General features: G+C 42.8%; 1 protein-coding gene across 1 annotated transcript in view; it reads left to right on the top strand.

The window, feature by feature from the left end:
• Positions 1-17704, top strand: part of PHLPP1 (PH domain and leucine rich repeat protein phosphatase 1) — a gene marked incomplete at its 5' end in the record, with an annotated part of 232168 nt that overhangs the window by 112142 nt on the left and 102322 nt on the right. Inside the window, one exon of the mRNA XM_040264212.1 lies at positions 6729-6854. Coding sequence (XP_040120146.1) covers positions 6729-6854 — 126 coding nt within the window. The remainder of the gene's footprint in view (positions 1-6728; positions 6855-17704) is intronic.

The following is a 17704-nucleotide window of genomic DNA, read 5'->3' as shown; positions in this document are numbered from 1 at the left end:
GCTTTGAACCATCCCTGTAGTGGGGCTGGGTGGCTTTTGCCTCATCATTCCTCTCGTGCCTCTGCAGCGGGCATTTTGGGTTGGTGGAGTTTTGGAGTATATCATTGCCATTGACCCACGTGAGGCCTTGGCAACGTTCGCTTCATCCGTGTATGTGTTTTGGGGCTTCCCTGCTGCTCAGACTGTAAAGGATTTGCTGGCAGTGCGGGAGGCCCAGGCTCAGTTTCTGGGTCGGGAAGACCCCCTGGAGAAGGGAAGGGAAGGACTACCCACTCCAGTATTCTTGCCTGGAGAGTTCCGTGGACAGAGGAGCCTGGCGGGCTTCAGTCCATGGGGTCGCAGAGCTGGACACGCTGAGCGACTGACACTTTCCCTTTTTCACTCGCTTTCTCATGCCTCGCAGTTACGAGCCTGAAAACAGCACCTGGAATTTCACTGGTATATTTCAGACTGCTTGTGATCAGTTATTTATGAGAGGACATCTTTTGATATCGTGATAACATATTTTGTAGTGTAGTTTAGTGATCCCCAGGTCCATGACTTTAGGATCATTCCGCGTGCTTATTGAAGGTTAGACTCTTCAGCAGGAATCTCTGATTCTGCTTTGCCTTGCCTCTCTACTTGTGTTTTGTGACCAGTGGGGTTAGCATGCTTAGTTTATCACTATAGCTAGTCATGACTTTTGAACCTGAAATGCGTCTCATTTCAGAGAAAGCCCATGATGCAGCTGATAGATACTCCCAGCATACTGACTGCTTTCCTTTGGACATGTTAGCTATTTTATTTCTATCATTTACAAAATAGGAAGAAAGAGGTTGCATTGGAAGATATTCTATTCTTGTCTTTGCCAGATTTATTTATAAACCCCAAGCATTGGTAAGGGTATCATTACCATAATTATATGTCAGTATTTCTTGATTTTTAAATGATATGACAACCTGTTAATAAAGGGAAAGGCAAATTTGGATGAAAAAACAGGTCTTTGGAAATCAGGGCCATATTAAGAACTGTTTTCTTGGGCTTCCGTGGTGACTGACTGGTAGAGAATCTGGCTGCCAGTGCAGTCCCAGGTCCAGGGAGATCCCACGTGCCACAGAGCAGGTCGGCCCGTGAGCCTGCGCTCTAGAGTCACGACCGCTGAAGCCTGCACGCTCAGAGCCTGTTCCCCATGAGAGGCGCCAGGTGAGGGGAAGCCTGGGCGCTGCAGCGAGGAGCAGCCCCCGCTCTCCACACACAGCAGCAGACACCCGGCACAGCCGAAAATAAAAATAAATAAATAAGTGATTTTTTTTTAAAGCATTAACATTTTTTTTTCATTACCATTTCCCCCTGAACAGGCATGGGAAAGGAGGCAGGCCACGGAAATTAACAAGAGAGGAATATAAACCGAATATAAAGTCATTTACTTTGTTAAAGTATGTTTTTAAATTGGCAAACGTTTGATTTGTTGATTGCAGGGATTAGAAATCAAGAACGAAAGAAAAGACCAGATGTGTGCAGTCGTACATGGTGTTTTGTTCACCTGCTGGGTGACAACTTCATTCATGAGTTTAAGTTGTTCTTTCCTTGTGTGTAAACAGCCCATGTCAATCTCCCCCCTCTACTATCGTCTGCTCTCGTCTTAATTCTGACACTTGATTGTAAAAAGTGGATTTGGCTAGTCTGTGAGGTGTGCTTAGGGCTGCTTCATTCGTCTATTTTGAAACTTTGTCTTCTTAACTTCTGTCTGAGCACTGAATTAGTGGCAATTTACTACTGAAGATCTTGTTCTTCGGATGGATGAATTACTGAAACTCAGTCGTCATTATTGCTTCCATAACTCGTCATTGAAAACGCGTGTTTACCGTTTGCTGCCCCGACAGGTCAACAGTCTGTTTCTTACTCCTCCATGATGTTGGGCATTTGCAGAGGCTAATTTAATATGACTATTTATTAAATACCCTCTATAGGGAAGCCACTTTGCTTGGCATCCCAGAAATACCAAGATGGGTAAGTCACCATCTCTGCCTTTGAGTAGCTTGTAATTAGTATCTGGAAGTGAAGGGTGGACCACAGATGTGCTCCACAGAGCTGCAAGAACAGGGAGGGAGAGGAAGGGGAGATTCCCTCTTGCGGGGCCTGCGATGGAGGAGGCAGCAGTTACGGTAGAACACGAAGAGCGGAAAGTCTCTTGCCACCGCAGGAAGATGGTCAGAAAGATGATTGTGCTCTGAGAAGCAGCCGCAGGAAACCAGTGGTGTTCGGGTAAGGTCAGAGGATCCAGCTGTAATCAGCATTTCATTCAGAGCTAGAGCCTGGTTCCGTTTCCCAGGCCTCTTAGTGGGTGCACTTCTACCACTGGGTGGACTGGAAGCTAATAGCTTCTGCTTCTGTCAGACAAGCCTTGTAAGACCTGTTTTGTGCTGGTCTTCAAAAGAATAGAGTATGCTGAAAAATTGAGTCTTTTAAAACCTGTTAACCAAGTGAGGAAAAAAAAAAATCACTCTTTGCAGTCTAAGTTTTCTTTAATCTGTGTTCCTTTTCTCATTCTGTTCTGTAGTTAAAAAACTGAGAGAGAATGGAGGGAGTTTTTGTTTAATTTATATAAGAGCTAGAAATGGGGTGGATGGGTCATAACCCAGCTGTAATTGCTGTAATAGTGAAACTTGATATAATACTTGAGCATGATCATTAGTTTTCATTTTCAAATGTAGAATTCAAATATGAAGTTTATTAAAGCTTCATTGTTCAAAAACATTTAATAAATAAATTTTTGTTCACTGTGCAATTATTGTATTTAATTTCTCCTTTAAAATTTAACATACAATTTAGATAACTTATTTAAACTAATTCTTGAGGTATTATTTGTCCAGTCGCAAAGCATAATAAGTTGCGTAACTGTAACTTATTACTCAGTTTAGAACACAGCAGTATCAGTGCTAGTGTTTCTGCCGGAGTTCTCCTTTTACCTGTCACATTACCTCCTCCTAACCTAGAGAAATCCACTGTCCTAGGATAGGTGTTCATTATCCTCTTACTTTTTTGAAATACACTTTCTCACATGACTTTGCTTTGACCTTATAAAGCTGGGGTCACCCCGTTTGTAGTTCCCTGTGGTTGACTTTTTCACCCAGTGCCACGCCTCACAGTAAGAGTCCTGGTTGCCTGCTGTAGGTCGTCTTCATTTCTCTACGTTACACTCTGTAAGTGTTCCAGGCTTCCAGAATTTCTCAAGTTATTTTCTCGTTGATGGACATTTGGGTTGCTTCTAGTTTGTTATGAAAATTCTCCTGAGATGGTCTTATTTTGATATGCCTCTTGGTATACAAGTAGTCTTTCTAGAGCAGCAGTTCTTAACTCTTGTTGCTGTGCCTGAAGGGACATTTGGTAATATGTACAAGCATTTTGATTGTCAAATCGATGGATAGTCTGTTGACATAAGCTTAGTTATGCTGTGGTAACAAAACGCCCCGATCTCAACGCCCAACGGTCACCTCTCACTCACACTATGTGTCCAGTGTGGGGTGGCGGAGATTTCCTTTTTCAGATGATTCTGTAGGGACTCAGCCTGACGGAGGCCCTGTCTTTTGCAGTGTTGTCACAAGTGGCTTCCTTCGCTGCTCAGGCAGGGGAAGAGGCACCCGTGGAGTCGTTCGCTGGCTCTTGCTGGGGAAGTGACACCCGGAGCTTCTGCCCCTGGCTCGCTGACCAGAAGTAGCCGCATGAGTCCACCTGCATTGCCAGGACTGGGAAAGGTAGATGGTGTGCTTGGTTAGTACCAGTATCTTTTGCTGCAAGGGGACACTATTGGCATTTAAAGTGCAGGGGCTCAGAGTAAAGTGTCACGCAGAAATGTCAGACAGTCCTGCACAGTGCACACAAAAGCTGGTCAACCCGAAATTCTGTGATGCCTGCCTTGAGAAATACTGCTCTTAAGAATGCACGCTTACTCTTACAAGGTGATACCCAGTTGATTTCCAAGATTGCTGCACCATTTCATACATTGGTGTACAAGTGTTCCTGTTTCTCTCCATCGTCACCAAACTTTATTAAGGTGTGACTGATATACAACATACTGTACATTTTGATAACAAAAACATGCTCCTTTGTACCCTTCTGTCCTGCTTTTTTGCTCAATCCTGCTGCTGCTAAGTCGCTTCAGTCATGTCTGACTCTGTGGGACCCCGTAGACGGCAGCCCACCAGGCTCCCCCGTCCCTGGGATTCTCCAGGCAGCACTAGAATGAGTTGCCATTTCCTTCTCCAATGCATGAAAGTGGAAAGTGAAAGTGAAGTCACTCAGTCGTGTCCAACTCTTCTCGACCCCATGGACTGCAGCCCACCAGGCTCCTCCGTCCATGGGATTTTCCAGGGGAGGCCACTGGAGTGGGGTGCCATTACCTTCTCCATCTGCTCACTCCTACCCATTCCCAAAAAACAGACTGATTTCTCTCAATACAGATTAGTTTAAATAGCATTTTAAAAAAATTATATTTTCTTTTTGGTGTATAGAAATGTGGTTGATTTTTGAGTATTAATCGTATATCCAGTCACCTTACTAAATTTTCTTATTTTTCTAAAATCTGTGGACTTTTTCATGTTTGCTGTGTAGCTAATCATTTCATATTCAGATAATGGCAGTTTTATTTCTTCCTCAGTACATTTCTGTGTCTTACTGTAATGGCCAGCACTCTAGTACAGTATTGAGCAGAAAAAGTAAGAGAGTGATATCACACCATTAACACTGAAGTGTGCCTTAGATAAATACCCTTTGTTGGCTTAAGTGAGTTATCTGTGTTCTTAGTTTGATAAAGAGTTTTTATCTTGAATGATGAATGGGAGGAGAATGTTACCAGAAGCTTTTTCTGCAACTGAGGGGGTGACCATATGACTTTCTTTTTTTAATCTGTTAATGTGATTAATGATTTTATAGTTCCAATAACATTAAACCATCTTTCCTGAGGTAAATCCAATGTTTGTTCTTGATGTATTTTTTTCCATATTGCTGAATTCTGATGCAACATTTTGTTTTGTTCAAGATAAGTATTAATGACTAAGGTTGGCCTTTAATTTTCCTTTCTGTTACTGGTCTGATCTGTTTTGGGTTATACTGGCCTCATAGAATAGTTTGGGGTCTATTTCTTTTCTTGTTTGGTGGATCAGTTTGCAATGTTCTATTTCTTGGATTTTTAATAAAACTCACCCACAAAATCATATGGTCCTGATCTTTTCTTGATAATTAAAAAAGTACTAATTTATTTTAATGGTAATAATACTGTATGTCTGGTTGTTTTCTTGACTTGGTGTTGGGCTTCCCAGGTGGTGCTAGTGGTAAAGAGCCTGCCTGTCTGTGCAGGAGACCTCAGAGACACGGGCTCGATTCCAGGGCCTCCTGTGGACAGAGGAGCCTGGCAGGCTGCCTCCATAGTGTCACGAAGCAGACATGACTGGAGTGACTTAGTGTTAACAAAATGTGCTTTTCCAAAAAATCTGCCACAAAATTGTTTATAATAACCTCTCTTTAATCCCTGCTTAATATGTTGTTTTCCTTTTCATTATTATATATATTTCTTCAATTGATACCATTGATCAATATCAATTGATATTCAGTTTTGTTAGCCTTTTCAAAGAATTACTCTTTTGCTTTGTTAACGTTCTCTACTGTGTATTTGATCTTCATTTTATTAACGTCTGCTTTTTATTATCACCTTCCTTCTGCTTGAGTTCACTTTTTTCCCCTAAGTTTGCTAGATGCATGGCCAATTAAATTAATTTTCTGCCTTCTTTTCTAATATGAGTATTTAAAATAAAATTTCCTCTGTGTCCCTGCTTTTTATTCAGTCCATAAATTTCAATATGTAATATTTTTAATGGTGTAATTCTGAGACTTTCTAAGTTTTGACTGTAGTTTCTTTTTTTTAACCTGTGAATTGTTTATTAACCTGTGAAATGTATATTAATTTTCTAAACATTGGTTTTTAATTTATTACTGATTTTTAATTTGACTTTATTTTGGTCACAGAACATAGTCTGTGTGATATTGATCTTCTTGAATGGTTTTATATTTTCTTTGTGACTTGATTTGTGGTCATTTTTGTAAATGAGACATAGGAAAACATTCATTCTTTAAGTAAAACATAGGTGTTTGAGTAGTATCATGTTACTTTATTGTTTGGACTTTTTCTCCTTATGAAGAATTTATTGGGAGTAGAAATTTGGTTCGACTATATCGCTGCATTATTGGGACTTGAAATTTCTCATGGTAGAGTTTTACTTCAGGTTAATCTCAATTTCACAGTAAGCTGAAAGAAAAAAAAAAACTTATTTAACATGCTTGAAAATCTCTTTTTACAAAGGCATGTAATTCAGAGCAATACAAAAGTCCCCTAAGTAAAAATCCACCTGCAGTAAAAATTCTTCAGTAAAATCTTAACTGCAGGTCCTCCTAAGAGGAAGTAAGAACCTTGAGAGTATAGAAGGATAAGAAAGGTAGTCTGTTCCAGTCTGAAACAGGAAGATGAGCATTTCACTATTGAGGGGAAATTAATGAAGGTAAAACCCCCTTTTTGGCCTCCTTGTAATTCAGATTGGCTGGTCAGACGTGGGAGCTTGCATGCTTGAAGCAAGCTTGAAGCAGTGGGGGCGCGCAGAGGGGTGGATGCAGAGCCACGTTGCTGGTTTGGGGGGAGGTGGCGAGCCAGGCGCGTGTCCTGCTTTCTGATGCGCTTCTGCCACTGTCTGTCTTTACAGGTGGAAGAAGTGAAAAAGCACCATCACTGTCTAGCACTTAGTTCTTCTGGACCTCAGAGCCAGACCTACTACATATGTTTCGATACGTTCACCGAGTATTTAAGGTGGCTTCGACAAGTCTCCAAGGTAAGCAGGGATTTTGTTCAGCTTCTGGCTGGTCAAGAGTTGCTTCTGCTTTACAAAATGTAGTTATACACTCTTTTTTTTTTCCCTTCCTCCAACCACTGCCAGTAGTTATCAGTGTTCAGTCTTTTTAAAGGCTCGCTTTGGCGAAAAGTAGCTTTTTAAAACTTGTGTGTTCATTTGCCATTTTTGTTTATACTTAAAAAAGAATTCAGTACGTAGATTGTCATTATTATCTTAGTGGTATACAGAAGGAACATGAGGTTAAGAAATTTAAGGGACTGGCCCAGGGTAGGACAACTAGAAAACCACAGAATACCCAGAAATTGTCACAAATTTCCCCTTTTCCTCTGACCATCTCTTCTTATGAGCAGTCTAATCTTGTACCATCTCCCTTTCACCTTTTCAACTTACGTCTTTTGAATGACTTAATTTCTTTTTTTGTCTTAATTATTTTTACCACTTCATAGTCCTCTGTTTAAATAAGATTACCTTGACTTATGAAACCCAGTACGTCTGTGGGTGTGGGTGTGGGTGTGGGTGTGTACAGGAGTGATAGGTAAAGAAATGGTTGTGTTCCGGGTGCTGTCTGTGTGAGGATATGTTTTGTGCCCCTTTGTAGAATTTTGCACAGTGGGATGCATGGCAGTACTGTGTGCCTTGGTTTGGGGTGTTTATGAAATGATGGAGCCTCCCTAGGGTGCAGAAGCATTAAAATGGAATTTGCTTTCATATTTTTGAATTTATAATCCAGTTTGTCATTCAAGTTCTCTATGATTCAGACTGCTGCATGACGCGATTATTTGTCAAGCGAGTGAGTAGCTTTGAAAGGAATAACTTTGTAAAGCAGTTAAGAGAAAGGAGAATATTGTTTAGAAAATCATTCTGAAATACTGGTTGCACTTGAATTACCAGGGGAAAACTGCACTCTCTGGTGAGAACGATTTTCTTAGGAACATTAGTTTCTCCTTTTAGAGAAGGTGTGGACAGAGTTTAGTTTGATAGATGTGAGAAGATTCTCCCAATCTCGTAGGCAGCTGAAGCTTCCAAATGTACAAGACACTTCCCCTACTAGAGAAAATGGGAAAGATGACACTTCTCCTTCAGATATGCTTGTAGGATTAATGTGATGTAAGAGGCAATCAGTACATCTGTCTCATTGTTTTGAAATTACTCTTGTGGTTTAATGTGAGGAGACAAATACTATATAATACTGTGCTTTTAACATTAAGTGGGTGTATGGGTTCAAAGCAGTAAGTTGATGGCCCACACTCTATTCAGAATAAAATGCCAAACTGGTCAAGGTGCTGTTTAAATTTCTTTCTGCATGGAAATGTTGATTTTTTTTTTTTAAATAAACTTTTTGTGTTGGAATAATCTATTTACAGAAAAGTTGCAAAACCAGTATAGTCTCCATATAGTCCTCCTTCCGTTTCCCAAACATCTAATATTACCATGATCCGTATGTCAGAACTAAGTCGTGTACTGACTTTGGTACATTACTCTGAATTTATTTATGTTTTACCAGGTTTTCCATGAATGTCATCGTCTGTTCCAAGACTGAATCTAGGGCACGACAGTGTATTTGACGGTCATGTCTCCTGTTTCTGCCCTGGGCTCTGACAGCAGCCTTTTGGAGTGAAGTAATTAAGAATGGCAGACATCAGGGAGGAAGATTTCTTTCTGAAAAGTCAAGGATGGGGGACAGAGGGCAAATATTTTAATAAATGCAGATTTTAGATAGATACAGTGTCTTCCTTTTCTCCAACCTTAAAAACCAGATACACATTTTGAAATTTTTAGAAGTTATTATAGTTAGTGAATTAAAAGGGAAATGAGTTGTAAGGGGCTGGTTAAAGAGGTTAGGTGTTATGGAAGGAATAAGAGTGAGAACTCCCTACTTGGGTATTAGGCCCGTGTAAAATGTGGCCACACTCTTTAAACTTTGTATGTTGAGGACAGTCCTATGATAGTGTCTTTTCCTTTGACCCAGCTTCCTGGGAGCGTGGGTTGGGACTGCGGGAAGAGGGTGAGAACTCGGCCCCTTTGGGGTAGCGTGTGTCTGGGAACCTGGAGTGGCACGGACTGACAGTCACAGGGCTCTTCGCTTCCGGCTTCCCCTTGCCATTGTCTGTCCTTCCTCACACGTAGCTCTTCGGAAGTCATACAGTTTAGTCTCACTAGGAGTTACTATGGAAAGTGTCTTTTTCTTCTTACTGAGAAACAAAACATTCATAGAAAGGATTACCCATATCCTGATGTTTAAATGAGGATTCATTTTAATAAAAGTATCTGAAAGAGAGACAAACCAACACCGGAAAGAAACATCTGAGTTTCTGATTCTTAATGACCATCCTCACCCGTGAGCTTGGAAGGATAGAGAAAAGTGAATTTCAATGATTTTTTTATTTAAAATGAATTAGGTCATTCATTTAAAATGAAAACTATTTTCAGTTGGTGTTTCTGGATCTTTGCTACAAGGAAAATGTTAATCTTTGTTCTAATTTTTTATTTGATTCCGTGAACATTTATAAAAGGTTAATTAGCTGACTTCTACCAAGACAGGCTCTTATATATGTATTATTTTTAAACTTCATCTTAGGACTTAGTGTTGCTTGCTAAAACAACACCCAAGGCTGTCCCTTTAGAGTTTTTCATTTGGATCGGATGTTAGCGGTAGATGCTGTGCAGGAAAGAGCTCCTTGGGGAGGATTATTTAATACAGTATCGATTGTAAAGGCATCCCTGAAATATTAATGCAGGCATGCTTTAAAAAGTCAGCAAACATCCTATTGTACACAGTGTAAAAGGACTCTTTCCCCAACATGGATACGTGTCCAGGTTTTTTTTTAATATTTTTAAAAAGTTGTTTTAATTATGAAAGTATGAGAACACATTTATAGGAGACTTGGAAAGTACAGAACAAAGTTACACACAGTTCCACTATATATGACAATTGTTTTTTTAGGTAGGTAACTGAAGATTTTTAGTTGGAGTTTCAGTATCAAACTCTCAAAAATTAATAGAATGGATAGACAAGTAGAAAGGATATAGTAGACCTTATGAGCACTATGAATCAGTTCAACATAATTAAGATTGATGCAGTTTTCACACAACAGCAGGATACAGATTCTATTCAGGTTCCTGTAGACTGTAAACCAGGAGACACTGGAACATTTCCAGGGACATAAAACAAGGTGCAAAAATTTCATGGCCTAAAAGTGTTGAAATCATACACTCTGTTCTCTTATCACCGTGGAATTAGGTTCAGTTCATTTCAGTCGCTCAGTCGTGTCCAACTCTTTGCGGCCCCATGAACCACAGCACACCAGGCCTCCCTGTCCATCACCAACTCCCAGAGTTTACTCAGATTCATGTCCATTGAGTTGGTGATGCCATCCGGCCATCTCATCCTCTGTCATCCCCTTCTCCTCCTGCCCTCAATCTTTCCCAGCATCAGGGTCTTTTCAAATGAGTCAGCTCTTCGCATCAGGTGGCCAAGGTACTGGAGTTTCAGCTTCAACATCAGTCCTTCCAATGAACACCCAGGACTGATTTCCTTTAGGATGGACTGGTTGAATCTCCTTGCAGTCCAAGGGACTCTCAAGAGTCTTCTCCAACACCACAGTTCAGAAGCATCAGCTCTTTGGCGCTCTGCTTTCTTTATAGTCCAACTCTCATGTCCATACATGACTACTGGAAAAACCATAGCCTTCACTAGACGGACCTTTGTTGACAAAGTAATGTCCCTGCTTTTTAATGTGGTGTCTAAGTTGGTCATAACTTTTCTTCCAAGGAGTAAGCGTCTTTTAATTTCATGGCTGCAATCACCATCTGCAGTGATTTTGGAGCCCCCAAAAATAAAGTCTGTCACTGTTTCCCCATCTATTTGCCATGGAATGATGGGACTGGATGCCATTAGTTTAGAAATCAAATGTCAAAAGATACAAATAACCCATATATTTTCAAGTGCAATGTGACATTTACCAAGACGTGCAGCGTGGTTTCAGAGTGGTTGAGGGGCAGTGATGTGCGGGTGAGGGGGTAGCTGAGGAAGGGAGTTTCAGAGGTGCTCTGGTCAGACATACGAGTAGCTCTAGACAAGCTGGCCCGACTATCCACTTTTGTGGCCCGCTTTGTTGCATGGATTTGTTTCAGACATGTTGGCTAATCCTGTGAATTCTTTTCAGAGTGAGTCTGCATGTGAATCTATTGCCTGAAGACATACTTATTTTTAACGTCCTAGTCACTTCTGTAACGCTGTGTTGTCCCACTTGAAAGTTTGTTTGTTGATTTCAAGGAAGATTAAAGGGGATTCAGATCACTGATTTAGTGTTGTGCACGAATCTTGGGTTTTGGGCTTGTTTTTGTTGTATTCCCCAACCCCATGCAATAAGTATTTAAGTAATTTAATTAAATTAATTGAAGTATGCATGAAAATGTTTTTAACTTTTCATTATAGGAAATGTTAAATATTAAGAAGTAGAAATAATTGCCCACATACCTGTGACTCAGCTTCCACAGAGGTCGGCCCATGGCCCGTGGTGTGTGCATGTGTGTGGCCCCACGGCGTGAGTTCACAGGTCATAAGGCAGCATGGTTGGTCCCCAGGTCTCTCTCCTTGTTGATGGGCAGTTAACCTCGTGCCTGGGGCCATCACACTGCTCATCTCTCTTTCTTTTAGTATCACAGTATTTTAATTTTTGGCGTTTTCTCTTTTTAATGAAAAGATAGAAAGTGACGACGTTGAAGTTTCTGTGATATTTTGGTTCATCCTCAATATGCATAGCATAAGCCAGTCAGAGTCCCGTCTCGTGCGAAGTTAAAGATCACGAGAAATGATGAGTAAAGTCAGCCTTTATATAAGATGTATGGTCCATCACAGTCGAACGTTTGCCTTCATGTACTTAAAAAGAGTGTTTTATTGTCCAGAGTTTACTCAAAGAGCACCACTACCAGAGTCAGGCATCTCTTGTGTAATAGGGTTATTTCCAGCAGATCGATCTGTGTCATTTGATGTAGCTGCAAGGAACCCTTCAGGTCACTTAGCGTCTTGTACGCGTGTTTTGCCTCTTGGCTTGAAGTATCATGTGGGGAGTGTGCTGCCTTTTGTCAGCTTGGCTGGTCTCTTGGCTGGTCAGGGCGTGCTCTAGTTGGGTACATTGGGGTTATAAGGGTGAGACGCTGCACTCTCAACCCTGTTCTGCTAAGACGCCGAGGGCTTCACAGGACTTCTGTGGGAAACTCCTCCTTCACATTTTGTACCCGTTGCTTAGATAAAGGATCACGGTCATTTGATCCTGGCAGTCTGTGTCTCTGATAGAATCTGAAGTAGAACGGAGGGTCTGTGTGACATGGATGTTAGTTTATGAAATGTCACCCCTATACCTAGAATATTGCTTTTGTATCAATTCTGTAGTGAAGGTATGAGAAAAATTTGGAAATGCAGTATATCTAGTGTTTAGGGACAGGAAGCATTGAGGAGGTGGATGCGCAGGCAGAGTCCTGAGGAGGGAACGTTCACCTGGAGGCAGGGCGGGAGCGCGTTTCAGGGAGAGGAGACGTCTGCCAGTGCAGCTGCGCACCGTGCGACGTCAGTGTGCCGTCAGTGCGACGTCAGTGCGACGTCAGTGTGCCGTCAGTGCGACGTCAGTGTGCCGTCAGTGCGATGTCAGTGTGCCGTCAGTGCGATGTCAGTGCGACGTCAGTGTGCCGTCAGTGTGCCGTCAGTGTGCCGTCAGTGCGACGTCAGTGCGACGTCAGTGCGACGTCAGTGCGTCTGCGCGGCGTGGCGGGGAGCAGGGAAGCGCACGGGAGGAAGTGCTTCGGGTCTGGGTGCTTTCCTGCGCGCTCATTCTATTTTCCTGGGAAAACTCGACGATGTTACCCACTAGTGTAACTAAATTTTCCAAGATGGTAATGGATTCGTTCCACAAAAATTTATACTGTGGAATCCTTCCTTGTTATAGATATAAATAGCAGTTTATGAAATTAGGGAGCTTAGAAATTCATCTTTGAATTTAAACTAATGATAAAGGATTTGGGATTACGTTAAATTTTGTTTTTGTAATACGTAAGACTGATTAGGTTAGTGAAAATAAAATGGTCTCTGCAGTTACGACACTTCATCTTGTTTGCACATCGCTAATCTCCCCCACTGTGGTAAGTTGCTTCTGAAATCCTAGTTCATACATCTCTAAAGAAGGCGTTTTTCCTTCATTCTAAGTTATTTCCATGTAAAATTACTTAATTCTCTTTTCTTCACAGTTTTTCAGTCTGCCTTTGTGCTGATGGAAAAGAGCTTGTTTCCTTACGTGTCCTGACGGAGCCCCGCCTTGGGGAAGTGGCGCTCCTCACATGCTTCCGTGTGAGGCTCACCCCGCGCCCCTCTCCCTCCTCCCGGCCCCCTGCCCTGCCTCCGCTGGTCTCTCCACACCTGTTTAGGGCTGGCGGGTGAGAGTGCTGAGACTGCCCCACCCTCTCTCTGTGCCAGGCATGCTTCCAGGCTCCACTTCTCATCCAGACTTCAGCAGATGGAAGAAATGTATTGCTCATCTGTGTTTTATCTGTGTGTTGCTGTTAATCTTTAATAAAATACATTCTAGGTTTTAAGAAGGGAACTTACAGCCATGTTTTAAAGTAACAGTATGTGATTTTAAGATTGGGAATTAGTTGCCAAAAACATAATGTTCCTTGTAGTTTTCTGGAATAATTGCCTTAACAGTTATTTGGTGTTTTCTTCCAGAGTGGTCTCTGGCCTTCCCGGGCAGCCCAGTGATTAAGACCGCTGGCTCCCACTGCAGGGCCGGGGTTCCCATCAGGAAATAAGATCCTGCGTGCCTCACAGTGAGGCCAGGAGATGGACTGAGAAATAAGACTGTCTCTTGCCACTTTATTTTTTTTAAGTGTTCTTTAACCTGAAGTTCTGGTCATCATCAAGTGTCTGTTAGTTGAGTGACTTAGCATTTAAGATTTGAGAAGGACCTTGTGGACTTCCAGACTGACTTCCCTCCTAAATAAAAAAGGGCTACTGCCTTTCAGACACCTATGGTGTCTCACAAGATGGTCCTTTCTTACAAGTGAGCTGAGGTCCTCATCCCTGCGCGCTTGGCTCAGTGCCCTGGCCTAACCCAAGGTAATCACTGTGGTCCCTCTCCTGTTTGATGGCCTCATAACTGTTTGTTTCTGCGCCTTCCCCCGCGCCTTGGTAATCCTCTTCTAGGAGGAGCATCTCTGATAATTGCAGCGATTCCCTCATCACTTGGTTCCCAGATTCCTTCTCTCGGTTTTCCTTTGGGTACTCTGCAGTTTCTTGATAGACTTGCCACACCATCCGATGAGCACAGAGGATGTGCCCACTGGTTACCGTTCTTCAGCCATTATTGCAAAATGAGTGAGTGAGTTATTCATTCGTGAGGTCAGCAGCAAAATCAGAAGACTCTCTGTTTCTCCGCAACCCCAAATTGTTAACAGGTATATTTTCTTAATAATAAAATCATTTAGCCAGTGAATTAATGTCATAGTGACAACAGATAGTGATAACTGACGCTTGTAACTTTCTCCTGTGTGCCAAGGTCCGTTCTGGATGCTCCACAGCACCCCTGTGAGGCAGATGCTCACGACAGTGTGCAGGGCCGGGCTTTCGAGCTGAGGGAAAGAGCCCTCGAGGAGATGTCCTCATCGCCTCTTACACGTGGCGCGTGAGGTGCCCAGCATTGCTCTATGCAGGGGGTTCTGCTGCCTTGCTCCTTTCCTTCTATTTTACTTCCAGTGTTTTGCAGCCGCATGAAGGGACGAAACAAACTGAACTTCAAATAGCAACTGAGATTTATTGACTGAAAATATCGAAGGGAAGTTTCAGCGCTTCGTGTGCACAGTTTGCCGGTAGCCTGTAGGCTGCTCAGTAGTAGAGCAGAAGGTGGCTTACAGGCAGTCTGTGGTGCTGCTGAGGGCATCTGAGCACCATCACTGCATGGATCACTGGCCTTCCTAAAGGATGACCAGGAGGGGCTTAGGAAGTCTGAGATGCCTTCTGAGTCACCCAAGGCAGCTTAAGTCAGGGTCGGTGTTGAGGGCACTGCTGTTGTCTCCCTCTTCCAAAACCGGTCAAGTCTGGCTGCATCAGGAACTTATCATCCATGGCTGACCAGACCTCTGCATCTGGTCATACTATATTTTGAAGCGCAGTCACTTTCATCTGAGTGTTAGACCAGTGTAAAAACACATGGTGTGTGTCCATGTGAACCAAGGCACTTCGGTTGTGTCTGACTCTCTGTGACTGGAGCCCACCAGGCTCCTCTGTCCATGGGATTCTCCAGGCTAGAACACTGGAGTGGGTTGCTGTGCCCTCCTCCAGGGGATCTCGACCCAGGGACCGAACCTGCATCTCATGTCTCCTGCGTTGGCAGGCGGGTTCTTTACCAGTAGCGCCCCCTGAGAAGCCCCCCTCCAAATAAATACATGGAGTCTTAAGTGTTTAATTTCCATGATATATTTACTTACCTTGGAAGACGCCAGTGTTTGTAACCCAGAGTATTGGATTATCTGCAACTATTCTGAAGAGTTAAATCCTTCTACCCACTGGTCTGATTTATTTTATAAAGTAAGGAATACTAGAATAATTGAAAAAAAAAATACCAGTGAACTCTCTAGCTTAAACAAACTCTAGGCCTTGTATGTTAGACTGGAACTTAAACATTGAGGTGTTTGTATAATGTGTATTTTAAATAGAAAACCAAGTAGCTTGTTTCTAGGCTCTTTAGAAATATTTCTGTTTAATGTGAATTTATGTTATTTCTTATAATAGAAAGTTCAAATGTAAGATTTTGGGGGTTAGCGATCTTCCCCCTGTCCTTTGCGGAGGAGCGGCCCCCTTGGGGAAGCGCTCAGAGGCTCTCCAGTGGTCCCACTCTAAGGAGCTTGTTTACATGTATTCTGCCAATCAGGAAATGAGGAAGGAACTCTGAGTGCAGATTTGATCTCCACCCAAGCCAAGGCCTATTTTCCTGTTCTTACCGAGAAACACAATGGGATTTCTGTATGTGGAAAGGAGGCCACTCTTAGCCTGGAGACCCGATGAGCAATGCTGGAGGCCTTGGGGACCTTCTCTGAGCCTCTCACGGTGCGTGTGGCTCCGAGAGGGCGAGGCTCCAGGCCTGCTCGTCTGGTTTCCACCATCCCACGCGCTCCTGGGACGTGTCCGCGGCTCTGCCTGCTCCTGGGGGTGCAGTGCCAGTCCGCACAGGGGCCTGCGAGGACCTGTCCATCTTGTCCTGAGAGGGGACCATCAGTGCTGGACAGCCAGGGGCTCGGGGTCTGTGCCCTCTGCTCCTCTGCACCGTTGCACATGGCTTTTTGAATTATGCTTGTTAGGTATCTGTGCCCTCAAGGGGCCTGTGTTCTGAAGATGATTAGTCCAGGGCTGCTTCCTAGAGGCAGGTGGTAACCACGCTGGCGGGGCACTCCTCCCCTTCACTCACCTGGCAGGGAGCTTGGGACGCCTAGCAGGAACTCTAGGCTTGCTCCTTATTGTGATGCCTGCTTAGTCACTTCACTCCTGTCCAGCTCCTTGTGACGCTGCGGACTGTAGCCCGCCAGGCTCCTCCGTCCATGGGATTCTCCAGGCAAGAGTACTGGAGTGGTTGCCATTTCTTCCTCCAGAGGGTCTTTCCCACTCAGGGATCGAACCTGCATCCCCGGCGTCTCCTGCAATGCAGGCGGGCTCTTTAGTGCCGAGCCCCCGGGAAGCCCGGCTTTATTCTCACACCTGGTCCTTTTGCAGGGACATCTGTTTGTTTGCTTACCTGTCAGTCAGTCATCTAACGCTTCTCTTCTCTTTTTTTCTCTCTCTCTCCCTTCTTTCCTTTTCCAGCCTGCAGCTCTCTGTACTGCTTTATTCTTTGGTCTTGTAACTACGTTTTAGCAGGTCCCCTTACAGTCTCAGTAAGCCTCCTCTTGAAACTCACAGCCCCTCTGGGAACACTCTGGCCTGCTCAGAGTTCCCGCTCTCCTTTGTGCTTGGCTATGACGGCCTCTCCACATCCTCTTTGTCTTCGTTTATTTGATTACATCTGGTGGTTTAGAATACTGTGTAAATTTGTATATTTTATTTCTTGGATATTTAGCTGTTTCATATCATTTACTCATTTAAGGCTAAGACATAACTCCCAGTGCAGGGATCAATCCTGGGTTTCCTGTGTTGCAGGCTGACTGTTTACCGTCTGAACCACCAGGGACGCCTAAAGAAATAATAAAATATCAGAACTTCAGGTAGAACTTAATAAATCCAAAATCAGTAGTTTGATATGCCCCTATGAGGACATTATTAATGTATATATTGTAATTAATTTTATAGGAAGGTTTTCTGCATCTGCTGTTAAGCAGATTTTATGAAATGATAATGAATGCAGGTTCAAGAAATGAGAGGTCATTGTGAAAAGGTCAGGAATCAAGGCATTACGTATGTTTGTAGAATCTTTTTTTAAAGAAATTATTTCATGTTTTGGAGCAGTGACAGTTTAAAGTTTATTAAGATAAGAAAATCTTTGATATCAAGTATTATAAAACTTTTATTGATGAGAATGAAATTAAAAGTAAGTTGTTAGAGTACTTAGCTAGTAAAGATGAATAAGCTCTATTATAAATTTATATTCTTCTACATGTTTATGCCTTCCCAAAGCATTTGGAAGCAGGGAGTGGGGTAAGAATTAAAACTAAGTAAATTGAGGTTAAGAATTTTTTACAGAAATTTAGTAAACTCCCCAGAGACTCTCCCTATAGCCAGGGCATAATTTCCCAAACCACTGAAGGCTAGGCCAGAGTAATTAATGACTCATAAAGCCAGTTTACAGCAA

Source organism: Oryx dammah, unplaced genomic scaffold (assembly GCF_014754425.2).
Source record: "Oryx dammah isolate SB20612 unplaced genomic scaffold, SCBI_Odam_1.1 HiC_scaffold_22, whole genome shotgun sequence".
In the NCBI taxonomy this organism is placed as follows: Eukaryota; Metazoa; Chordata; class Mammalia; order Artiodactyla; family Bovidae; genus Oryx; species Oryx dammah.
The sequence above is the reverse complement of the archived record's forward strand: the minus strand, read 5'-3'. Positions and strand labels throughout refer to the sequence as shown.